Consider the following 27108-nt stretch of genomic DNA (forward strand, 5'->3'; position numbering starts at 1 on the left):
CTCCTGTTGTCTGTTTTCTTGATTTATTACATTTTAGGTTGTCATTTTCAGCTGTCAGACTTACTGAAACAAGTTTCTCTCCCATAAAGGATTAAAACAGTCATGCTTCCTTAGATCTCTAACATGACTAAAATGAACGGGCCCAAACTGTACAGCAGGGCTGTCTATACTCACCTGTACTTATCCCACAGCCTTTGGTGGTACCCTAGCTCAATTTAAGACACAACAGGACAACCTACTGTAGCTGACCTTTTGTAAAAACCACTGAGTCAGGTAACCATTGCGTCAGTGTGTGCGCAGGTTATTTGTCTTAGCACTACATACATTTCTAAAGTGTCATTTTCCTCTTATTTGGAAAAAAAAAAAAGACAGTTGTGAGGCATTGTGTTTTTGTGCAGAATGGCTGTGTTGTGTCACATTGCAACCCCTATCTTTCTAAACAAAGGCTTGTACCTTCCACACAGAACTAACTGGATCCAGGTAGTGCTACAAGCCTTACATGGATCCTGGATAATTCTTTAGCTTGCCACTGAGCTAAGTGAAGTGTGAAAAGACTAAATTAGAACAGAATGGCTCTTTGTTGCAGGGTATAATAACCTGGGGCTAAACATGTTCTGTATGAAAAGTAAAGCCAGGTCTTAGCTGCCACCCACAATTTCAGAACAACCTTTTTTTCTACTCTGTTCAGTTTCATAATGCACTGTAGTTGCCATCTATTTCTATTCACACATAAGCAGTAACATTCAAATCCTTATGGTTGGACATAATTAGTAATTTCTGTGAATTGTGCTGTGATCAGTGCTGTAATTATCATTCTTATAAGAACATGCTGTAAACAGTAACATTAGAGCTCTCTGCAGATTTAATGAACCTCATCTGACAGCAGAGGGCAGGATTCACATAAAAATAAGAAATATGCTTCTTCACCTGTCAATGCAATTGCCCAAAGCTCTTATCAGTTGAGGTTTAGTTTGCCTTGGGTTACTTCAATATAAATAAACTTGCCCTCCCTAGGCAGCACTGGAAGTAGTTGTTCTTTTATCAGTGTTTCAGAGTCTTAAGCTGAATTAATGTGATTTACAATGTTACACATCTGAATTTTTTAATGAATTATTCAGTTTTAAATATGCATGTTACAATAGCTGCTGGCTTTAAGTGCAGCTTAATTCTACCACTATAAGGAAGCTAACAGGAAATATGTGCTGCACCACTTTTTACCCTTACTGTGCATTTATGTTAACTAGGTGCCGTAAGCATGTTTTTCTGCAGACTTCTGTGGTAACTAACCCACTCCCTTTCAGTGGAAGCAGAGAAACATCTGATGTCTGGCACTAACAAAAAATGTCAAAGTAACACATTTTTATCATTTTATGCTCTCAACCACCATTTGTTTACATGATTACTCTGTGTCACTCATTCAGGAGGTGAGCTTTGTGTTTATGGTTGAATAGGTGAAAAATCTAATTCAGACCAGGAAACCAAAACCTGCAATTTGAATAATGTTGTTTGTTCTGATTTCAGTCATTTAATGTGACATCAACCACATAGATGATAGATAATAGATATAGTTTTATTGCAGAGTCAAAGTCTCAATCTGTACTGTTTATTGTACTGGCAACGAAAGGGGCTCCTCTGCTCATTATCAGCTGCAAAATATCTACATCTGTTACATCCATGAATTTACACCAGTTGGAAAGGTCAAAATAAAGAAAACTGGGACATATTAATTGCATGACATTTGACACTGCAGCAGTGTGATGGCCAAGTGTAGGGGCTATTGTATAAAATGTTACACTCCTGACGCTGCAGGGCTTCTTTTTAGAGAGAAGTTTAAGGTAAAGTACAAATTCTCCACTTTTTTTTTTTTTTTTTTAATCAGCAAAGCGGGAATTCCCGAAGGTTTGCATGCTCCAGGGTGGAGGAGAGTTGGATGATTTGACGGGTTGCACATTCCTACAGGATCACATAAGACTTCCCATCAGTGGAGCGGGGGGGGGGGGGGGGGGGGGGTATTGGAAACTAATCCCTCATTTTCCAAGTTCAAATAAATATAGTTATAGGCTGTAAAAGTGAACAGGGCATCTCTCGTGCTGTCACTGTCTGTCTTGGGGCCGGTGCATTTAGAAGCGAAATAACTGCACGGTTGCAAACACTTATGTGTAGACTAACCAGTTGTGCATCAAGGAAGCAATAAAACCACATGTCCTCGGTTCGCTGAGACCGAAACTTATTTGCCACCAAACCGAGCACAATATTACGAGACGACAAACGGTATTTACCTTCGGACTGAAGCTGACACAAAATTCTGTCTGGGTCTGCGGCTCAAGATTAGTTGCAATGTTGTGATTCAGAACGGTACATGCGCAGGTGCTATAATCAACGAGCCAAACTATGATTTTTGAAATTTGCCATGGACTTTAACCAATATAAAAAGCCTGTATCACATTTCACATTGCATGTGAAGTATGTAGCCTAGTGAAATCGTTTTTGGCTGAAAGGAAATAATGTAAAGGACACGTTGGGTAGAGTGTAGCACCGGCTATGGTGAGAACTTGTTGCCAGACATTCCGATGTAGTGACACACAGACACACACAAACAGTACCACCACCAGAGCCGCAGTTATTGTCCTCCTGTCCACAGCTCGGCTGGCTACTGAGAGAGACCGATGCTGCCTTTGGGTGCCGTTAGATATTTGGGACTACAAGCACAACGGCCACGACAACAGTTAAATAGGCTACATATGCTTTGAATTACTATGAATTACGCTCGCGCACACAACTATTAAGTGGACCCACACAACAATACTGAAGTAAAAACATGATTTTCACAATAGCCTACCGTACTGATAACTGACATGACATTCTCTGTGTGCTTTGTATATCTACTGTACCTCGTTGCATCCAAATTTCCTTCTAGTTCAGCGCAAATAAGCTTCCATACAAAGCCAGAAGCCAATCAGTTCCTCAGTGCTAGAGTCAATCCTAGAGTGTGGTTAGGTGATTTCCATTTTCATATTCCCCAAACTGACATACTTTAATGTTGCTATGAAGTGGCCTTAAAGTTATTTAAACAGAGACTATTCACTTTCCAGGCTGCAGCTGTGTCTTTGTACCGATTTACATTTTAATGTTCATCCACTTTCATCCACAGACTTTATCTAAGGTTACAGTCAGTTATATGAAGTGACATAAAATAGTAATTACGGGTGAATCCTAGAACATCAGTGTTACAGGAATTGGTCTGTGTAAAGAAACCCAATGAACCTTGAGACTTGAGCGTTACGTCTGTATGAGAATACAGAGCTAATAGCAGTTTATATAGCAGCTTATAAGTATTTGGCTCCTTGATGAAAGCTAAAGCTTTAAATGTAATGTTCTTTTCATGTTTAGAGTAGATATAAATGTAAATTAAATGGCCTGTAAGTAAGGTTAAACTAGGACTAAGGTTCTTACTGTTTATGGATTGATATAAAAAAAATCTTTTTTTGAAACACATAGTCTATGAACATTCACACATATGGTTATTTATAGGAAAAATAGATCAGCCTTCAGATACAATCCTAAAAACAGTTTCATAAATCATTCAAACGAAATAAAAGAAAAGGAAAAAAGAAAGGGCTGTGTTTCCTCCACGCCTATAAAACGTTGACCCCCTGAGGAACAAGTGCTAAAAAAAAAGCCCATAGTTGAACTTTGTCGCTGACCTCTGCTGTACATTCTTCCGAGGCGCCCCTGAAAGCATCGGACGACGAAGCGGTTTTCCCACCGCAGCACGAGCTGCATCAACTGTCGACACCGCGCAGGGAGCACGTTCCCGAAACCTTAACGGAACACGCACCGAACTAGGCGTCGTGTGGACTTTTCACGGATGCTAAATGGGTTTTACAGCCTCGGTCGGTAAGTCTTGTGCCACCACGCCACCAAACTGTCACCTCGGTGCACTTTTAGATAGACTTTCACGAGTGGCGTTGCACGAGTGTTTTGGTCGCGGGCTTGTGTGTGAAAGTCGCTCTATCCACCGTCAGTGGCTCCCCAGGTGGTGCCGGGGAACCCCGGAGTCACTCAAAATGAGCTTATGTGGAAGGCTTCTCCCTTCAGTTGAATGTAAAAGAATGTAGGTGAAGTGCTGTCGTTATCTCGACTCGTTTTCAACCAGCATAATAAAGTAAAATCCCCTCCAGTAAAAGTCCCGCTCTGAGGTTTGTTGCAGGCAGGTTGTAAAGCTGTTCAGTGTTTGCGCTCATTTAGCCCAAATTGTGTGTGTGTGTGTGAGAGAGAGAGAAAAAAATGACAGGGCTATCATTCACTTTAAATATGTGTGTGTTTAGCTTGACAGGTCAGTTAGCCTAACTGTTTACACAGGCAGACTCACCCAGATATCTCCGGGGAATGACCTTTCACACCTTTCCACGTGACGTTGCACGCTTTGCAGCGAAGGCATTCTAATCCGTTCCACATGGAAGTGAAAGGCGGATTCCTGATGTAGTTTCATCGAATCCAGATCAGAATGAGTCTAACAGAAGTGCAGGAAAATGCCAAATACAGTTCTTATATCAATCTGACGCACACTACTAGCCATATACCATAACTATATTTTACAGTGCAAAATAGCCACAGGTGGAAAAACAGTCTACTGACAGTGTAGAGATAATGCAGTTTTTAAAAATTGGAAACTTCTCATCTAAAGTGGTAGGCCCAACCATTTTCTCTTAGGATATTAAATTATTGTTTTGGCTCACAGAATGACTCAATCTGGTCTGGATCATTGCTATGCAATATTTAACAGCTTTAACTTCTTTCACTGTGCATTTTTTTCTATTTTTTATTTACCTTCCAGCCATTGTGTTCTCCAGCATTGTGGCATATTTCAGGATATCAGTGGGAAGGAGCAGGTGTGGTGATGTCTTGAGAAAGAAATCTGGAACAGGCTGTAGTAGGAGACTGGTTGGACTTGTTACCAAACTTGCTATTCTCTGTATTTGTTTGTCTGCTCGTCCTGAAAGCCCAGTAGTTGCTTCCCACATGCAGGCATAGAATACTGTAGCTGCAGACTGTCTCTTGATTACATCAGTTTTTCTAGTGTTTGGCTTTGGTAAAGTGCTAATTGTTGCCATAACTGTCCTATAAATTTGAACATGATGTAATCATAGAATTAATTGTTTTGCTACATTTATTTTAAGCTGCTGCTGCACTGGTTAGGTTTTAAACTTAAAGGAGTTATTTGCAGATTTCCTGTGTATATTGCAAACTGAGTATTTCTTTGTAAAATACAAGTCTGTCAAACACGTTTAAACCAATTTTCTAACGTCCTGCATTATTTACGCACATGTTAAACAGCATACGTGCTACTTCTTCCCTTCTTTTTGCTGCAGGATTGCTGCAGTACAATTACAGTAGGCTATTTGCATTTTTGTCCACTGTGGCAGGAATGTGTATTGGTTTGTCCAGTAGTAGGGAGTGCACGACTAACAAAGCAGGGGGCCACAAACGCGTCACAACACTGCTAGTAGTTATCAAAACTTCAATGGCTACCAGTTATATAAGCCACTTAATGGGTGAAGAATTTTTGGGAAAACAAATTTCCTCATATAAGGGGTTCTTCATATTAAAGTGTTTTATCTTTGTTTGATATTGACTATTTTTTACCAGGACTAATATTGGAGCTAAAAGCTTCATTTGAATATTTCAATAAAATCTAGATTGCAGAAAGGTTGTAGCATAGTTTTTGCGATCACCACGTGCTCCAAAAATGTTTAGTCTATCTGTAACAATTTAATGCGCTCTGCAAAGGGAGAAAAAGGCCAGTCTACACAGTCCAGCTACTGTGAGCACTGGAGTTTGTTAGAAAACTTTTAACACATGGCCACAGAATCCCAGTGAAGGGTTTGTACAGTTTCAAAGTGTGATATGAACATGGCTTGCCATCATATATACACACGAGGGACACCTTTGTTTAAGCCTCTTTCTGTACACACACACAGGCTGTCATTTGATTCTATTTTTCAAGTTTCCTTCTTTTGAGTCAACTCCTGTTCGCTTTTGCTATCAAGTACACACAAATACACTAGAATTCTCATCTACCACCCTTAGGTCATCACTATCTGTTATGGTGTATGTGGATGCACACATCAACAAATGTACTCACACACTTGCACATAGAGCCTCTCACTCTCTTTCTAAGCACTTTCCACTGGCGTCTCTCCCTGCCCTGCCCTCTAATCAAAGCCATATGTTCTCCAGGTCCCTTGCATGAAAAGACTGTTCTGTTTGCAGCACTGTTCCCAGTGTACCCAGCCCCTCACTTTTTTTTTACTGACAGCCAAAATCCTTGTTTTCTTTTTCATTTCTTGCTCACAGTCTGTTTGATACCACTACTACCAGTATTGCCACAGTGGTAAAAAAGGTTGGCTAAGTCTTATATTCCTGTTTAGTTGAGCCAGCATTTTTGAGTCTTCCTGGTGGCTGGTTTGATAAAATTAAATCAAATATATATTACAGTTCTTAAACATTATCTGTTCTGATGGATCAGAGAGTTAGAAATTTGCAGGGTGTCAGTGTTCATAGAGTCTTTGCATAATCCAACTGCCATCTTGGTTTATAAATAAGACATGTGATCCAGAAGGCCAAAATTTGGCTGTTAAAACCAATTGATCTGAGAAAACCTTTCTTTTAATAAGGTCAGTGCAATCCTGTTTGTTTGGTCATGGATAAAATACAGATTCCATCCAGCTCAGTTTTTTATCACCTAAATTGATAGCTCAGTGTTACAGAAAGCAGTTTTCCAACAGCTCCTACACACTTGAGCAGTGATTGCCTGTCCACAGCTGGCTGGATTGCCAATTTCAACTCTTGCTAGAAGAAGCTTGAAGCTTGCAGAAGGACTTCAAAAGTTTGTCGTATATCTTTCGTCAATGAAGGCACTAGCTAGTTGTTTTCATCGTAAAAGTAAATAATTAACAGATGTTTAAACAGTGTAACTGCATTTCAACCTAATACTGAATTTTGAATGTAGTTGTCGACAACGAATAGTGGCTGTTACTCTGTCAGTAATGTTACTCATTCAGGTAGGATGCTATATTATATCTTTATTACAAATCAGCAGCTTTTTGACTGGGCCAGAAACAGCATCTATTTTTTTTTTTTAAATTAGGGTTTAGTCTCATTTTCCGTCAGCCAGATCCAAACTTCTATACCCACAGTTGTTCTTTTATAAGTGGCTCTCAGTAAAGGAAGATTTAAATGGAACTTTGCAGGATTTTCTATAGTACGTGTGTATGCTTTTTGATTTCCAAAACCATTCCAGAACACTGTATATCTATTAATGCTTTTACATGGACTTAAGTTACCAGGTTACAGTCGACTTTCTCCGGAAAGCTGATTTCTTAAGTGTCATGTAAACGGGAAAGCTGACTTCCAAAATCGGGGTAGGTGACTAAGGAAACCTGGCTTCGATTTCAGTCAGGGAACACAGATTTCTTTGCCATGTACATACGTAACCAGATTTCTGATTTCTCAGACTACCCTGGTTACTTAAGCGTATGTCTATCTATCTAAGTGTACAGTCTATCTTAAAGCTACAACACACAGCCTCATGTAGTTTTAGCATGAGACTTAAAAATCTGTCTCCACCCAGCCCCTCTTCTCCTTGCTCCACTATGGTCTTCTACTGTCTGCTACACTCTGCCATGCTCTGCACAGTATATTTATATATGCATTTTCAGATTCTAATAAATGACAATGCTGCAAAATGTGGTAATCAAGCTGAAATTGTTGAAATTCTGAATGGTTAGAAGGGTGAGTCTAGTTAAAAACATTTAGAAGTTAATAACTCTCCACTGCTCCCAGTGAGACAGACATCACTGGAGGCCTTGACAGCTTCTTTATACATTAAGATAAAATTAGGAACACATTTCTAAAAAAACGTATTTCAAAAAGTTTCCATACCTGTTTATAATGTACAGAGTTTATAATAAGCCAGAAAGATGCACGTTTATTTGGATAGCATTTCTACTATATCCAGGTGACATGCTCATGGTATTGTTTTTCTTAAAGAGTATACGCTTATATGGGGTTATGCCTTTCAGTAGTTAATATTTTAGATATTTATGCTGGTTTATTCAAAACCACAACATTGCATCACTAATAACAAGCAAATCAGTGTCCTATACGACATACATTTTTGGTACCTTCTCTACAGCACTAAGAGTGATTGGTGTGGCATCACCACAGTATTTCCAACTAAAGAGATAATCTGCTTGAAATTGTTATCACTCCAGGACAGTTTTCTTCCAGTTGAATGTCACCAGTGGGTGCGTCACCCTATTGTACTTAAACAGCATGCCTTGTTTCTTTGTGAACGCCACACAACAGAAAAGGGGAGTCCTTTTCTGGCTGACCTGCTTATTATGCTAGTGGAATGTTAAAGAAACAATACTGAATGTTAGTGTGAAGTATTTTAGAGGCTCAAGAGGATAAGTGGCATTTTAGCTCAGTTTGAATCCAGCTCTGGTTTTAGAATACTTTTAAAGTCTGTTACTTACTTCTTTTTGTCCTCTGACTCTTAAGTATTAAAATTGGGTTAAACTTGACATAACATTTGAAATGTGAATTTTTTTTTATTTTTATTTTTATTTTAACCACAAATCACTTTGCAATCTTCTACCTCTCTAACTTGGCTTTATTTTCCTATGTGGAATCACATGCTAGGCTGTGAGTCATTGTGTGGATGAGTTGTGAAATAATCCCTCATGAATGAACATTAGAAAAAGGCTTTTATGTGAGGGCGAAGGCCCGTTGTTAGAGGGATAAACGATGATTTAGGACAGGGGCTGGAGTCCAGAGACTGAAAGTCATTAAAAAATTGCTACTCACTTTAAATGACTAGCCAGCAAACAGTAGCATTATTACACAGAGGGGGAATTGATGTTAAAATCCATAATTTAAGTGGTATCAGCTTGTCAAATTTGGCCCACTTTGTGGATGTGTCAAATGTAGATGCAATCATCACTTGGTATAACTGCCTTGATCTACAATTTTCTTAGTGATTCTGGCTGACGTGTTAGCAGTTTTGTCTTATCTGCTCTTTGTCCTATTTATGCTCACTGCTCTCTGTAATTACATTCTTACCTGTGTTCACTTTGTGGCTGTGAGTTGCCTGAGATTTCACATATAATAACCTGACTCCACATTGAAGTTAACATATGTAATAGGTGACATTGTACCACATTGAAATACTATATGTTACCTATGTAAATGTTTTTAAATTAGTATTATATTGTGTAACTTGTGCAAAATAAATTACAGTGTAGATAATTTTTGCAAGTGGAAAATTATGATGAGACACACACGTGCACACACACACATTACTACTTTAAAGCTGATTTCAGTTTCTTCAGTACGATCAGAGGTGCTTATATAATCCCATTGTGCTCTAATCAGTGCGTGTTACAATTTGTGAAAAAGTTGGATCTGTTGTTGAATGTTAGACAAATTTACAGCAGCTAGTGTTTTTGACTTATTGTTTTGAAACAAAATGGTTTCTACTGTTACCTAAAACAATTAATCTGACACGGACTGAGTATAAGGTCCAACCATACATGTTTATCCTGACTTCATTAGCTCGCTTCTTCACTTGATAAATTCTGCATTTAGATCCTGGTGCACTATGTTGCCACCTAGCTTTTAGCAGAGTTTGTAGGTCAGAGGTACACAGAACACCCCACAGTCGAGGTGAAGAACAGCCATTCAGTTATTATCTTTTCCTAAATGGAACAACGTACAGAACAGGAATAACAAATGTTTAATTTTTATTGATTTATCTTTAGTCTTTAAACAATCATTAACATGTTTGTTTTGTTTAATTTTTTATTTTCTGTTAATTTATTATGTTAGTTTTCAAACATATATCAAAGCTGTATTATTTTGTGTTAGTTTACGTTGATAATGCTGTTGCACAGTTCAGATTTCAGCAGCTTGTTTCAGAACAGCAGGTTTGACAAGGTTTCAGGTGAAAGACAGAAAAACAATGTTCAAGACTGTTTCTGTTTTCAGTAAGGTTAATCGGGTAACAACCTGAAAACAGAAAAGCACACTAATGCCATTCTGCCTTTCTCCTCATCCTGCTGTGATGCAAAATTCCTCTACAGAAGTTATGTATGCTCCATACTGCACCAATCATATCTCTGGTATGGTGTAACAGTGGAGTAAGTTCATCACTGTTGGCTTTCCAGGTGGAGATGGAGAATAAGAAATTCAAATAATAGTAATACTGCAGAGATGGAGTTTTGTACTTGGACAGCAAAACAGGGTCTCCGAGATCACCTCAATTCAACCCAAAGCTATACTTTCTTTTGTTTTCATCATACCAGCTGTTTGAAATAAACCGCCCCACTTTAAACCAGCTTGTATGGGATCATCTAATAAAATCAAAAGCCTACATAATAGTTTAAGTTGCTGCTGGTTACCTGGCAATGTCACTAACACCTGTATCTTTGGGGAGATTTAGGTAAGCTGTTTGCTGTCTTTAAGCTAAACTATGCTAACCAGCTTCTGGGAGTATCAAGTATAATTCCTAAAATTATGAATTTTCCTATTAATATTGATAAATGATTGTCACTCATCCAAAAAAATACTTTTATTCCTTACACAATATACCAACCTAGGATAGTTTAAAGTATGCTATTTAGGACAGGATTCATTAACAAATACATCATTAAAAGCAAATCGCTAAGATGTGTATCACTGCAGTACTTTGTTTTGTACTCTAACTGTCAAATGACTATCAATGTGATACATTTATGCCAGCAAACTGTCCACCAATTTCAAAAAACCGATTGGCTGCCAAACTTGCGGACTGACTGGAGGAGGCAGGGCAGTCATTCTGTCTTTTACACACAGACACACATTTACTATTCCTTGTGTCTTACTCAGTTGACAGCAAGATATTCAAATAGTGAAAAACGTTGAGCATTAGATTAGCTTTTTTAATATTTAATTTTTTTTAATTTTTAATAACTCGTGCATCATGATTAAATGTAAGTACTGTCAGAAAATTTGATCTATATATTTTGGATTCATAATTTAAACAATTTTCTATGAAAGAGAGCATGGTGGCAAGAGTGCCTTGTGTTGGACAATATTGTATATAATACAACAAGTGAAGTAGAAGTGAATGTTTTCTTGGTCAATGCACTTGTCACTCTGTGTGACCTAGTTTTGTGTGTGTGTGTGTCTGTGTCTGTGTGTATGTGTCTATCTGTTTATCTGTTTTTGGCCTAAGGCTTAGATTTATCTTGAAAGCCATTTGTTTTCCTGGTTAGGATCACTGAGGTAGTGTTGAGTGTCTAGGGTTATTTTTTATGTTTAGAGTTATGTTATCATGGTACTGAGAAGTGTGTATAATTGCCATTTTACTGGATAATTCTGTAAATTATAAGAATACAGAATATAGTCCTGATAAACGCTAAATAAACACCTGGTCGCACTTTCTTAAACTTTACGTGCTTCCATTTTAAGAAGCTGCAATTGGAAAATGTTATGCTGTTGCTAATGTCAGAGTGGTTTCAACTTTGCTAGATGACAAGCACAGCCGTCTATCATATTTCTGGACACAGGGCTTCAGGATTTAAAGCTGCAGTGTACAACTTTTTGCACCCAGTGACCAAAATGTTGTGCTAGTATCACCCCTTCTCACTCATAATTGGACAGGTTCATGTCCTTACATATGTCATATGCTAGTTAGTGTACATAACATAAACTTTGATGTGTCAGAGAACATACAACACCAACAACATTACACTGCAACATTTGCAGGAGCAAAAGGTATTTTGTATCCTATTACTTTCCTCAGTTGCTGTGACTTGCTTGTGCCTTTGCTACAGTTGCTAAGTGAACTTTGTAAACTACACCCCAGGCCAATGGCAGGTGCTGCTCAACAAATTATACACACCAAACTTGATTTGGGATTTTAAGCAATTGGAAATATAGGCATGTACACACAAGCTCAAAGAAAGGTGGAGTTATTGCTCATTTATAATAGGTATCCTTATTTTAAGTATAAAAAGCTTATTTTTCTATTTACTGTCAGGAAAGTTTTGTCATTTCAGTTGGTATGGAAAGTGGTTAGACAGAAGAAACACTGTGACATGTAGGACATTCTTTGCCAACTTGTGATATATGTGGTTGGACCTGTTAGTTGACTGTGACGCGCAGGTGAGAATCTTCCTGTTGGGTCAGGGTGGGCATTACCAAATGCAATACACAAAAAACTTACAAGATAATGTGCTGACAATGACACAGGCTTCTCCAAACTGGCTTGATGTGGATTATCACAGAAATGTAGATTCTGGTTGCAGGCTTATGAGTGAAGTTCTTCAACTTGGCAGAGGGTCAAAGGTCTGAAGGTGTTTTCTCATAATCAGCAATGTAGTCCAAGCTATGCCGCTCCTGGGTGTTGCAATGTGAGTCTAGAAGTATATTGTGCAACTGATATATTGAAATCCATTATTTACCATGAAATATATTGCTACTTAATGTTTAAGTCTTAAGTCATTGTTTTGCTATTGGAAATATTAATACCAGTTTTAAGAAGTGTGATACTGTTGTGGTTTGGAGGTCATTTGTTAGCTGGGTTGCATTGATTATATTCATTAGTTCCTATGAAATTCTGAACCTTGGCATATCTTCTATTTATTACATACAGGTTTTTAACAACTAACTTCCTTAATAACAGTAGAAAAATATCTAGCAATAAGTGCAAGTATTTTGTGTATGTATTATCCGCTTGTGGTGTTTTACTGTGTTCTGTTGATTTATAATGCCATTGTAAATATGTGGAAAGATGTTCTGGGAATAAACATAAAATGTGCATAAATCAAGCAGTGCTATCTCCAAACATCCATCCATTCATCCATTATCTGTGACAGCTTAGGGTCGCTGGGGGGGCTGGAGCATATCTCAGCTGTCATTGGGGGAGAGGCAGGGTACACTAAACATACAAACTACACACAAAAAGGCTGAGGCCAGTCAGATATGCAAACCTGCAACCATGTAGGTGTAAGGCGGCTGTGCTAACCACTTCATCGCTGTGCTGCCCATCTCTAAACATCTAATGAATTAAGCAGTTGTATGTGGTTTTATCTCTTAGTCTGAAGTTCTGCCTGTGTGTATTTATAATAGATCCTCTAAGAGTTTACCACAAATTTTAGACTCATCTTCACCTCTGCACGCACACACTTACTGGTCCTTCCTCTCTGAGTTGATACCCCATTCCAATTGCCTACACAATTTGGCAGCAATTTAAGGCCTGTAGTCATTCTAATTATAAGGTTTTTGGATTTACAACTTGCTAGCCACCATGGTGATAACAGAACCACACAATTAGTATGCATCCATGTTTGTGGGTGTGTGTGTGTGTGTGTAATGGATGTATTTTACACTAGCAGGGGTTATAGCAAATCTCTACCCAGCTCTGATTTATTTTACAGCCTTTGCGTGATGTTTACATACTAGACAAAGTAAATGAAATAAAATCAGCTGATGAGGATTATAGATGAATATTGAAGAGAAAAAATGTGAAAAAAAGGTTATTGAGGAGAAACATTTAGGGAAGTATTAATGTTTGTATATTTACTAACATTGTAAACTAACTCACAATGAGTTCTACCACATACAACAGTGATGTGAGTAATAATTGCTTATATTTTATGGAAACAAGTGTTGTTTTAATATATCTTTTTAGATTTTTTTGAATGGAATTATATTCCTTTAATAAAAGATGGCAAAGAGAGGACGGGGTGGGGGAAGAAATGTCAGGCAACAAAGTTCAGACTGGTCGTGGTTGTAGTGCTGACTGCATGCTTCAGCTCATCCTACTGGGAGCAAACCCAACAGAGAAGCCAGACATGTAGCCGGGATTTATGGCAAAAATTCAAAAGAGTTGAATAGAGAGTGTCATGGTTGGGGCGAAAACCCCACAATGATCTGAGATGGTCCCCACTTCTTGTGTATGGAAATGGGTTATCACAGGTTTTAGTTTTTAGTGAAGTGATTACTGAAGTTGGAATTTTGTTTGGTATAAAATGGTTCCTTTCATCTGTCTTTCCTTTCCACTCAACTTAAGAATTTCTTGTTTCAATTGTTTGACTCACAATAGCTCCCGCTCCATAAAGTGATTTTAATGAATACTTATAGATAAGAAAGCTGATATGATGAAAAAAGAAAGCACAGTAAAAATGTTTTTTTTTCTCCATTCCTCTTTTTGTATTTTTGCTACTTAGAACCTTCTAGCCTACCTAGAACTTTCTTACCCTATCCTCATGAATCGGGTTTAACAGCCTGAAGTTAAAAAATTGAATTTATTGTCAGTAAAATTAACTCTATTTACTCTATCTATAAATTTGTCATTAACAGAAGAAATATTAACTGTTTTTTCTGTTTTCTGTCTGCCCATCTTTTTTTCTCTCTCTCTCAGGGCCTGCAAGTGGAAATCTGTGCCACAGATACATGTCTGGACCAATCAGACCTAGGGCACACAGGAACACACATATGTAAGCTGTGACTGTGAACTGTCCTATCAAGGAAATTCCAAAGTCCTCTAGGGTCACCTCTGTGGGTTCTCTATCAAGTGGTTTTTACAGCTGCAGAAGCTTGAGTTTCCATAACAGATACAAAGACACAGTGCACTCTCTATGGATGCGATGTCTTAGTCCATGAAGAGTTCAGTGAAAGCTGAAGTTCTAATTTTCCCAAGCTAAGGCCCAGATAGAACATGGCAAGTGAAGTCAATCTTGATCAAGTAAGAAAACAACATGAAGTTTGAAAAAGAGATTTGTTGTTGACGTATGATAATGGAAGGATTGAAGCATCCCTGGAATTATGAAAAATTAGTCAGCCTATTAGCACAAATAAAGCAAAAACAAAAGTGTGTTCTCACTCACAAAAAATGGTAACATATATTTTTCTGATTTATGTGGAAGGGAAATGAGCTTGCACTCTATTCAGAGAAAGCAGAAATCACTAATATCATCTGGACCACCTTATACAATATATGGGCTTTGAAGTTTTCACATTTCATTTCCTGTATAAATTAAATTTCCTTTTCTGGTTCTGTTGGAGCCACTAATTGAAATGGAAGACCATGCTTCTCCAATGTGTGACATTTAGAGTCTTATTCATCTAAATGAAAAGTTCTAAAAGTTAGACGTTTACACTTTAAATATTATAAAATATTCAAAGCTGCAACAAGAATAAGAATAAATTTTCAGGGAGACCCAATGGCAACTGAAGAAAATCCAACTCGGGTCCCTTCACCTCAGCTTAATGGTAGCAGACCCTGCGGGGAAGCTCGAAACATAAATGACAACCAGGAAGTACAGCAATACTCTGACCAGTTGTGGCACTCGAAACAGCTGAGTAGCCCCTCCCTTCTCTTCTATAGGAAGTTGTCACGGGAGAGTTGGAAAGAGACAATTTTGGATGAGGAATATAGGTGTTTGCATTACAGCTCAAAACCCTTGTGTACTGGAGAGAAATTTTATCCGTCAGCTGGCAAGAGAAATGACAGAATCACAATGATGCCAAAACCTGTGAAGAGTTCAGAGGAATCTCTGTGCCAGCTGGACACCCCTGGTAAGGGTGTAGATGCGGGCAGAAGTACAGTTGGCAGCACCCACTGTTCCTGTTACCTGTCTAGCCCCAGATCCAATCCAAGCCCAGACTCCAGCCTTGTTCACAATCCCAGTTTGAGCTGTAGCACCTCCCAGACCAACCAGCAACACATCCGCCGCAGCAGCTTGCCTGTGCCTGTGCTGCCTTTCCAAAAGGTAATAAAGAGCATTGAGGCTGTGTTATGTGTCTTTATATGTCGTACAACTCTTGTTTATCGTCTCCAGATGAGTAAATGTCATAATGTTTACACTTTAAATTTTATCCTTTTTCCTATCAAACACCCCATTCAAAGAACTGCTAATTTATAGTAGCTATGTAGCAAACATTGTTGTGGTTTCCCTTTCTAGTTGTCACCCCACCTCTCATCGCGGTGCAGTTCATCCAGTGAACCAAGCTCTTCGGTGTCATCTCCCTGTGGGTCCCCCCTTTCCACCTCTCGCCAGCAACACCAAAATCCACATGGTCAGCGGCATCATCTCAAAGATGGCTATTCGAGTTTGGAGAGGCTCAACAGAAGGCCCAGGGTTAACAAATGCTCACTGGAGAAACTATTTCTACAACGGTCATCTCTGGACACCATGACAACAACCCTGGGACATGATAAGAGGTCGCCCTCAGCAGTGAGTAGGAACTGCAGCGGACACAGTGGCAGTGATGACGTGGGTGAAGATTATTTATTGGACAACAGAGTTGACACAGAGTTTGTTCGGATTCGTAAAGAGCGTTCCACTGTCCTGGTGCGGCGCTTCTTTAAGAATAATCAAAAGGTATGTACATGCAGCACTTCTTGACAAAGAGTTTTAGTACAATATGTGTGTTGAACAGTGTGGTAAGTTGATATTCTGTCCAATATTTGCTTTTTTAAAAACACTCCCGGCAGTTTTCATAAAACGTTTCAAAACAACAACAAAAAAATGCAGAATTATTTTCCTCCTTACCTTAAGGTGACCAAGTCAGTGTGTACTGGAACCAAAGCGATTGTTAGGACGCTGCCATCAGGACACATCTCAGAAGAGGTCTGGGAGGTGGTTATAAATCACACGATATGGCAACCCAGCAGGAAGGATATGTCATCAATCTTAATGCACGAGGAACAATTCAGAGTCTGCAATGGGATGCTGCGTTTTGTTGGGGTTAAGCTGCAGCAGGTAAGAGAAGAGGCAGAATGAAAACACATTGTCTCAAATAATCCACACCCAGAGAACTCTGGATTCTCTGAACAGAGAACTCTACAAGTGGATCTCCAAAACTTTTTCAAGTACATCTGCAGTATGAATGAGAATAAATGAAAACATCTTCTGTAAACACCCTAAGCTAGTTGAATTTAGAATAAGTCTAGGAAATATATTTTAGTGGGAAATACTGTTTTCAATCTTTGTTCCCATCATCGTATCACTACAGGTTTGCCTGAAATGCTTAAAATTTTTTTCTAAAAGTTAAATGGTGTTGGGGTTTACATGGGTTTTGCTTTGTTTACACCACAAAAAGTGCAATACATATTGTGCGCTAATAGCTGAAGTGGCATGAGAATTATTTCATTTATGAGTTGATAGATTCTTGGTTTATTGGAGAAAATTTGTTCTTGGCTGTTGCTTTCTTCTGTTTGTGTTGAAATGTTTGTTACGCATGAATAATGTGTTCAAAAAATATGTTAATTGATCAAAATGCACACCGGGCATACACACGGCAATAACATAGACACACAGGCTCTTTGTTCAGGGTAGGCCCCTGCTGCAGAAAAATGATTTATTCTCTGTTAGTTCTGCTCGCCATATTCCTGACAGACTGAATGACTGAGGTGTGTGTGTGTGTGGACTGAGTAGAGTTGGCATCTGCATTGAAGTTACAGCCATGGATATTGGAGAGAGGGTAAATAAGAGAAAGGGCAAAAGTTTGAGAAAGTTGGAGGATGTACTGTAGAGAAAGAAATTGATTTAGACAGAGCGAGACCCAGGACACTGCAGCATTATTATCCAGTTTCTAAGTGAGGCAAAGTGAAAGAGTCATGAAAATTTCTCACAGGAGAGGTTCAACTTGAGAAATGTTTGCAGCCCTAAGTCAGATGATATTACAATACTTTAAAATCAATAGATTATTTGAGATAAGTCACGCTTTTTAACTATAGTTTCATGCATAGTCACAACAGACTCAGGTACTGTCTAAAGTTTCTCATGTTTGGAAGGGGCTTATAAACCACATGAGTACACACACTTATACTCATGTGCGTGCTGCAGTGTGGTTTCTGACTTTTCCAAAGTGTTTTTATGAGTCCTTTGTGGTTGTAGAAATACAAGTCCAGGCAGAGCTGCTTTAATAATGAGCCTATTCAAAATGAGGGGAGTTGCCAGAACTTTTCTTTTCAAAACAACATCTGAGCTGCTCCTGTAAGGGGTCACCACAGAAAGTATGAAAACACTGAGCAGTAGTGATTAATAGCCGAATTATCATCAGGATCATAAAAAAAAACCCAACAAAGTCAAAACACATCCCATTACAAACAAAAGAGTCATACTATCCTAAATAAAAACTTTCCCTCTATTACTGAGAATGTACATTTCTATTGTATTAGAAAAGATGCAATACAATAAGAACAGCTAGTAAACCATTTTCTTTACATGTATTGTTTTATACTGAAAAGATAACTTTTTCATGCACACAATCTGGTCAATATGGATAGGTAGTCATTGCAATATTGTGCATGACACATTGGGCACACAAACACAAGTGATTACCCACAATACTTGCAACATTAATGAATACATTTTGATATATGCAGTGAAATTTGTTTCTTTTATGTGTATGTCATGTTGGCTCAAACAAGTTTCTCTCACACACACTCACACACATACACACACACTCACACACAGTAAATAAGCCTCCTATATGTGACATGTAAGTCTGACTCTGCAGTAGTCGTGTTAAGGAGTTTCCTGGAGGTATCCTGTGGCCCCTTGTGTGTGTTGTTAAAACTAATGAAGTGAGCCAAAGAACACAGGATTGTGTATCAAGAAGGGATTGGAGCAGGGCAACAGCCACACAGAGTGCTGTTGCTTCAATGGGAGATATATATAGATAGATAGATATATAGATACATATATCGATATAGATATAGAGATAGACACACACACACTCAGAGATAACCTAGGCATTATCATGTCCAATATTTTGCTTAAGCTAGCAGCAACCACAAAACATGTACCCTAATCTCTCTGGATAAAATTACAAGAAATGTTACACAACATAAGTGCAAATGTTTCAGGGTAAGGCAAAATGACAGAAGGCCAAAACATTTGTGAGGAAATGCAATAGTAGATCTTTTGTTTTCTCTCATTTATAGTACTTTCCTCTTCGTCTCTTCTGGGACTCTGTTAATGAGATCATTTTTAGCTGGACATCTGAGTACTGTGCTGCACCCATTATTGAATGTGTTTTTCACTAAGATGTAGGTGCTTATTATGTTTGTACTAATAACTCATTCTGATCTGGGCTTAGCTATTAAAATGCATTTTCTTCTCTATGCACGTCAGTGTATTGAGAATGTTTTTAATGAAGCATTGGGGTTTAACACAAAAGAGGGAAGTGTTTCATTACGTTGTGCAATTTACCAGTGATAGATTTAACAGTGCATATATATTGCAAACATTGCATAGAGATCAAACAGTCTGTAATCAGAGGCATTTTATTGTTTGCCTTTGTGGAGTCTGCCAATTAGAGCCCTGTTGAGTTCTTTCATTTAACTCAAAGTGGTGTTAGTCCAAGTGGTGAGTCACCGTGCACACAGAAAGTGGTACACATACATTTTTACACATGCACTGGGTGAATGGGAGTACAGCTTAGAAAAAGATGGTTGAAAATACATTTTCTTCCTATTACAGAACATGCAAGTAGTTGTCCTTCCTGTTTCCATCAATTCCATCATTAGTAGACTTATAGCCAGAATGTCGCTAATTCTAAACTGTATCAAAATGTTCTGCCACTGCTTTCCTGACCAAAGCATCTTAAACCTAACTGGAGCTGGTCAAAAACTGAAAAAGGAAATTGCATAACCACATGGCAGCCTCCATCTGTGAATGACTATATCAAATTATTATAGACAAAGGTCAAACCCTTCTTTCCATACAGAGCAGCCTGAATAAGTATTAAAAAACAATCTTCTAACTTTTTGTTGATAATACACTGTAATTTCCTTTATTTATATATGGCTACTTATTAATTGCAGTGAGACTTTTAAATGAGCTTTTTCTTATACCACTACATGCATCATCTTTCATGACTGTGACCTCTTGTATGACTGTGTGTTTTTTTTTTGTTTTTTTCCAGTGGTTCTCAAAATAAAAAGCACCATTCAGTCAACAGTGACTGTATACATTTTCAAATATTCTGTCTGGGTAGCTTGATAGAGGGAGAGAGATGAAAGTTAATATTTCTTGTCACAGTGTTACTTTTATAGGTATATGCTGGGTTTGACTGTGAAGACACAAGTGTTTTTAAATGTGAATTACATTAAATTACACCTATGAAAGCAGGAAATACAGGTTGATAAATTTTGGAACAATGTTATTTTTATTTTTTATCTTTTTGTATTTGGCCTCTGCACACCAGCATTTGAATTGAAAATTAAACACTCAAGATGTAAGCAAAGACAATAGTTTCAGCTTTAAATTCCAGGGGTTTGACAAAAGCGTGGCATTAACCATTCAGGAATTACAGTACATTTCACACAGGCACACTTTTGGTGCCACAAAAATAATGCAAAATAAAAATAAATAAATAATATTATAAACATAAGGATTGCCTTTAGTACTTAGTAGGATGAAAACTATTTATAGTCAATGATTGCCTGATGTCTTGAACCTATGGACATGACCAAATGCTATGTTTTAACACTTTAGACACTTTGCCAGGCCTTTACTGCAGCAGCCTTCAGCATCTGTGAAAAACTACTCTATTGGGTAGAGATCGGGGGACTGACTTGACCTGTGAAGAATATCCCATTTCTTTGCCTTGAGAAACTCTAGCTTTTGTTTTATGTTTTGGGTCATTATTTGTTAGCAATATGAAGTGGTGTCCTATCAGTTTTGCAGCATGTGGGCAAATTCTAACATAGAATATAGTGCTATATGCTTCAGAATTCATCCTCCTAATATTATCAGCAGTCAGGTTATCACTAAACACCAGTGATCCGGTTCTATTGGCAGCCATAACACTTCCCCCACCATGTTTGACAGATTATGTGGTATGCTTTGTCTAATCTGGCTTTTCTGTTCTTAGGTGTTACCAGTGGTTTGGACCTTGTTGTTAAGCCTCTGTATTTTATTCGTAAAGTCATTTTTGACTGTAAACTTTGACAATGACACACCTACAGTGTCTTGCTAAAAGACTAAAAAGTGTGGTTTGCATTTGTAATCAGCCACATATACTCTGATGCCCCTAACTTAAATCCAGTGGAACCAATTGCCTTCAAAAGTCACTTAATTAGTAAATGGAGTCAACCTGTGTGTAATTTAATCAAAGTATAAATACAGCTGTTCTGTGAAGCCTTCAGAGGTATTTTAGAAAACATTAGTGCTCAAACAGCATCATGAAGTCCAAGGAACACACCAGACAAGTCAGTGATAAAGTTGTGGAGAAGTTTAAATCAGGGTTAGGTTATTTAAAAAAAAATCCCAAGCTTTGAACATCTCACGGAGAAATGTACAATCCATCATCTGAAAATGGAAAGAGTGTGGCACAAATGCAAACCTACCAAGACATGGCCGTCCACCTAAACTCACAGGCCAGTCAAGGAGAGCATTAATCAGAGAAGCAGCTAAGAAGCCCATGGTAACTCTGGAGGAGCTGCAGAGATGCACAGCTCAGTTGTGAGAATCTGTCCGCAGTATAGCTGTTAGTCGTGCTCTCCAAAAATCTGGCATTTATGGAATAGTGGCAAGAAGAAAGTTGTTGTTGAAAGCAATAAGAAGTCGTTTGTGACAACCCATATGAGGGACTCAGCAAACATGGAATGAGGTGCTCTGGTTAGATGAGAGCAAAATTGAACTTTTGGGCCTAAATGGAAAATGTTAAATAATCTAACACTTCACATCACCCTGAACACACCATCCCCACAATGAAACTGGTGGTGGCAGCATCTTGTTGTGGGGATGCTTTTCTTCAGCAGGGACAGTGAAGCTGGTCAGAGTTGATGGGCATATGGATGGAGCCAAAAACAGGGCAATCTTAGAAGAAAACCTGTGAGTCTGCATAAGACTTGAGACTAGGGAGGAGATTCACCTTCCAGCAGGACAACAACCATAAACTTACAGCCAGAGCAACAATGGAATGGTTTACATCAAAGCATATTCATGTTACAATGGCCCAGTCAAAGTCGAGACCTAAATCCAACTACAGATCTGTGGCAAGATTTGAAAATTGCTGTTCACAGATGCTCTCCATCCAATCTCACTGAGCTTGAGCTATTTCCAAATAAAAATGAGCAAAAATGTTTCTATGTAGATGTAAAAAGCTTTATGATTTATGAATCTTTTTCGGCCTAATGATGGCCTCCTTCACTTGGATACTGCCTCTAGGCCTTCTATCTGTTTGCTTAGTCATGAAGTAACAATGGAACAGGCTACACCTGTCCATGCAATTGCTTATTAGCCATTTGATACATTATTAATGAGCCACCAAAAATTGATACATGTGTTTGTAAATGGCTGTAATTTCTCAATGATTAACGCCACACGTTTTAAAACCCCTTCAATCTTGCTGGAAGTCTTGACTTTGTTCACATCCTGAGTGTTTCATTTCAAATTCAATGTGGTGGTATACAGAGGCCAAATGCCAAAAACCTTATCATTGTTTCAATATTTATGAACCTGACTGTATATCAGTGTGCCCCAGACATTTCCTTTTTTGATAATATATGTTGTCCCAGATCTGAGAAGCACCTGAGCCAGCTGCATATTTAAGGATGACGTGCAGAGAATACCTTTTTTTTTTTAATGTGAGCATTTATTTTATAATTCTTGCCAATCTTTCAGTTTAATTATAAACTGCTTAAAAAAAATCACTGTTAAAAGATAAATAACTGCTATTTTTCAAAGACCTTGGATAATGGCATTATATAATCACAATCTCAATTTGGACAGAAATAATTGCAATTATGAATTTTGCCATAATTTATCAGCCTACAGTACTCTCCAAAGTGGTACTCTTTTTAGTTTATAAAGTTAAATACAAATATCTGATTGCTCTTTAGATACTAGAAGCAAGATAGCCCTTAGCACTGTCTTCTGAAGAAGCTGGTGTGTTATTTGTCCTGAAATTGAAATCTTAGTGTCTCTTCAGATTGTTGTTGCTGTCGACATCACTATAGACTATTGTCGCAATAGCTAAGGTGATTGCTCTATTTTTTAAATGTATTTTTTTTATACTGTATATGAACCATCTAATAGTGAGTGAAAACATGACTCATATTTGTTTTCACTCACTATTTCACTTGGGACAAGTTAAATTACTGTGCTGATAGATGGTGTCTAGCTTTGGGATTTAGGTATTTTAAGTCAGTAAATGTTACCTGACCTCTCCCAAACAATATGATTAATATACAGGGAGAGACCTATGGAAAAATCAGTGCTTGTAAAATATATCTCACTTGAACAGCACCAGTGAGATATAAAAAAACTTTTGATGTCCCAAAGTCACTAAGAATTTATGTGCAGGAACCCACACAGACACAGTGTTGAACCCTTAATTATGATAGGGCTACTAAAAAATTTGACATTGCATTTACAGTCACAGATTGAACTGGTTAGAAATGAATAACTGGTTTCATACAGTTGCTACTTTTTGGGCTGAGCATGTATATTTTTGTAAAGGGAGTTGGGATTGAGTAACACTTCTCAGTGTGTTGCAGGATACCTGCTGTTACAGAAAGAAAGCAGAAAGCATTTCCAGCGCTTACCTTTTGACACATTTTGTTATGTTACAGTCTTATTCCAAAATGGATCAAACTCATTATTTTCCTTAAAATTCTACAAACAATACCCCATAATGACAACATGAAAGAAGTTTGTTTCAAATCTTTGCAAATTTATTACAAATAAAATACAAATTCATGACCCTCAAAATTGAGCTCTGGTGCATCCTGTTCCCACTGATCATCCTTGGGATGTTTCTACAACTTGAATGGAGTCCAACTGTGGGAAATTCAGTTGATTGGACATGATTTGGAAAAGCATACACCTGTGTCTATGAGGTCCCGCAATTAACAGTGCATTTCAAAGCACAAACCAAGCCATGAAGTCCAAGGAAATTGTCTGTAGATCTCTGAGACAGGATCGTATTGAGGCACAGATCTGGGGAAAAGTACAGAACATTTTCTGCAGCATTGAAGGTCCCAATGAGCACAGTGGCCTCAACCATCCATATATGGAAGAAGTTTGGAACCACCGCGACTCTTCCTAGGGTGGGCTGCCCGGCCAAACTGAGCGATCGAGAGAGAGAAGGGCTTTAGTCAGGGAGGTGACAAAGAACCCGATGGTCACCCTGAAAAAGATCCAGCATTTCTGTGTGGCACGAAGATAAACTTCCAGAAGAACAACAATCTCTGTAGCACTCCACCATTCAGGCCTTTAGGGTAGAGTGGCCAGATAGAAACCAATCCTCAGTAACAGACACATGACACTGCACGTGGAGTTTGCCAAAAGGCACCTGAAGGACTCTCAGAGCATGACAAACGGAATTCTCTGGTCTGACGAAACAAAGATTGAACTATTTGGCCTTAATTCCATGCATCATGTCTGGAGGGAACCAGGCACCAATCACCACCTGGCCATCCCTACAGTAAAGCATAATGGTTGCAGCATCATGCTGTTGGGATTTTTATTCAGCGGCAGGAACTGGGAGACTAGTCAGGATCGAGGGAAAGATGAATGCAGCAATGTACAGAGACATCCTTGATGAAAACCTGTTCCAGAGCGCTCTGGACCTCAGACTGGGGCAATAGTTCATCTTTCAACAGGGCAACGAGCCTAAGCACACAGCCAAGATAACAATGCAGTGGCTACGGGACAACTTTGATAATGTACTTGAGTGGCCCAGACAGAGCCCGGAGATGAACCCGATTAAACATCTCTGGAGAGATGTGAAAATGGCTTTACACAGCCCATAAATCCGTGTGCTAAGCTTGTACCATCATACTCAAAAAGAGTATGATGACAAACCAGCCGTCAATCTGACAAACTCAGACTCCAGGCAGATTAACTAGAAGTTCCGCTGCAGCTAACAATAGGTTTTTTTATTGTGGATTAATCCACTAAATGATCTTTTGATCAACTATGGTGCCGGTAATCTGTGTGAGTGTTTAGTTCTGCTGCCACACAGGTAGCGGGTTCATATCCCCGACTGACTGGCCTTTCTGTGTGCAGTTTGCAGGTGCTCCCTGTGGCTGTGTGGTTTCCCTCATGCTAGTCTTGGTTCCCCCCCAGTCCAAAGACATGCATGTTAGGTTAATTGGTCATGTAGGATGCATCAATAACAAGTTTCATCTTTGTACATGAAGTTGATTAATAAAGCTTGTGTGTTCTCTCAGATATTATTTATTTATTTATTTATTTTGCCAAGGATTCAAACTTCAATTTAGTCATTCAGCTATAAAAAGCTAATTTAACATCTAATTAATAGACTGAAAAAAATCAAACACCAACAAAATAATTTTTACAGAACAAAATCTATCAAAAACGTCAAACAAGTAAAAAGAATTCCAACAGGATCAGTTCTTGATTATGACCGGCCCATCCCTGTTCATACTCTCTCATATGCTTACCTTCCATGCATGTCACATTTTTTTTTAACCTTGTGTCTATCACTCTTATGTTCTCTCTGTGTGTTGTACCACTACAAAGGAATGTGCAGAGCCGACCACTTTCTCACTCAGCTGGGTTTTGCGGCTTAGTCAGAGATTAGAGAGAGTGTGTGTGTGTGTGTGTTTGTGTGTGTGGACACACTCTAGTTTTGTCAGAAAAAGGGATAGGACAGTAAATGTCTAGCATACTTTTGTAAGGAGTACTGTTTTTCACAATGACTGTATGTTCAACAATTTGACCTCTTCTTTTTAAACATGGTTATACTCCATTCTCAGCTCCCCATTTTCTTTTTTATTAATCATGATACACAATAGCACACAATGTGTTTGCTATTGTGAAGTGATATAAGAGTGTCAAAGGTGCATGTTGGTGTCTTTTTGCTTCATGGGATTAGTGTGTGTGTGTGTGTGTGTGTGTGTGTGTGTGTGTGTGTGTGTGTGTGTGTGTGTGTGTGTGTGTGTGTGTGTGTGTGTGTGTGTGTGTGTGTGTGTGTGTGTGTGTGTGTGTGTGTGTGTGTGTGTGTGTGTGTGTGTGTGTGTGTGTGTGTGTGTGTGTGTGTGTGTGTGTGTGTGTGTGTGTGTGTGTGTGTGTGTGTGTGTGTGTGTGTGTGTGTGTGTGTGTGTGTGTGTGTGTGTGTGTGTGTGTGTGTGTGTGTGTGTGTGTTAGATAGTTTGCTTGGGGCTCTCAGTGTGTGAAATCTGCACTGCTCCAGAAACCTTCCCTACAGATATCCAGGGTTGGGGTGTTTAAACTATGGGTCAGGACATGGCACACAAATAAACACTGGAGCATTTTGACACTCTGAGTTCAATGTAGTGTGTAAACACAAACGCGCACACACTTCTCTTCAGTATTACATTATTCTGTATTTCAATTTTACAAAATACACTCTTTAGACTACATACAGTATGTAAAATATAAATAATTACACACAAATACTTCCTAGCCTGACTCACTCTATCATTTTGTTCTTTTGACCTCTCCCTGTTTCATCATCGTCATGTGACATCTGTAATAACTACATGGCTGCTTTGTGTGTCACACTGTTTCCTATTGTGAAATTATCACATTTTAATATTAAAGAGAATCCATTTACACCACTAACACTGTTTGCTTTCAAAAAGAACATTTGGGTGTAAAGGGACCAGTAGTAACCCCAAAAATGAATTGAATGAGTGCATTGACAGTACTGTTGTTACTTAAGAAATAACACAATTGACATGAAATGGCCACCACCCCTTAATCAGATACAATATGAGTCAAAAATAAACACTGAAGCTTGCAGAATGTTGTACAGTAACAGTTTTAAATAGCATTTTCTGTATTTTTGTGCAGAATTAAAAGAAGGGTCAAAGGTGATGCCATGAAAAAATTAGATTTTTCTAAAATTCTTTTGTAAAGTGAGAGAACTGATTTTAATGGCTATGAGCAGTGATGTGAAGAGCCAGTCTTTGGTGCCATCTAATGGACAATTATAATCTTGTCAATCTTTTGATCCTTGACTCACATTTGCTGGGTCCTGAAACAATTACTCACCTAATGCTTTAGCTTACTGGAAAAAAAAAGATATGTCAAATGTAAGCATTTGCAT

The 27108-nt window shown here is 38.4% G+C and overlaps 1 protein-coding gene across 12 annotated transcripts in view; it reads left to right on the forward strand.

Annotated features, from left to right (window-relative positions):
- Nucleotides 1–3744: 3744 nt before the first annotated feature.
- plce1 (phospholipase C, epsilon 1) overlaps nt 3745–27108 on the forward strand; it is an 82000-nt gene continuing 58636 nt past the window's right edge. For 11 of the 12 annotated variants that reach the window (XM_067487629.1, XM_067487633.1, XM_067487635.1 and 8 more), the window contains exons 1-4: nt 3745–3897; nt 14471–15821; nt 16014–16433; nt 16611–16814. In XM_067487629.1, coding sequence (XP_067343730.1) covers nt 15273–15821; nt 16014–16433; nt 16611–16814 — 1173 coding nt within the window. In that variant the 5' untranslated portion in view covers nt 3745–3897; nt 14471–15272. Of the gene's footprint in view, nt 3898–12289; nt 12459–14470; nt 15822–16013; nt 16434–16610; nt 16815–27108 lie in introns of those variants that run through there. The other variant, XM_067487630.1, reaches the window with a different exon arrangement.

This window comes from Channa argus, chromosome 20 (assembly GCF_033026475.1).
Source record: "Channa argus isolate prfri chromosome 20, Channa argus male v1.0, whole genome shotgun sequence".
Classification (NCBI taxonomy): Eukaryota; Metazoa; Chordata; class Actinopteri; order Anabantiformes; family Channidae; genus Channa; species Channa argus.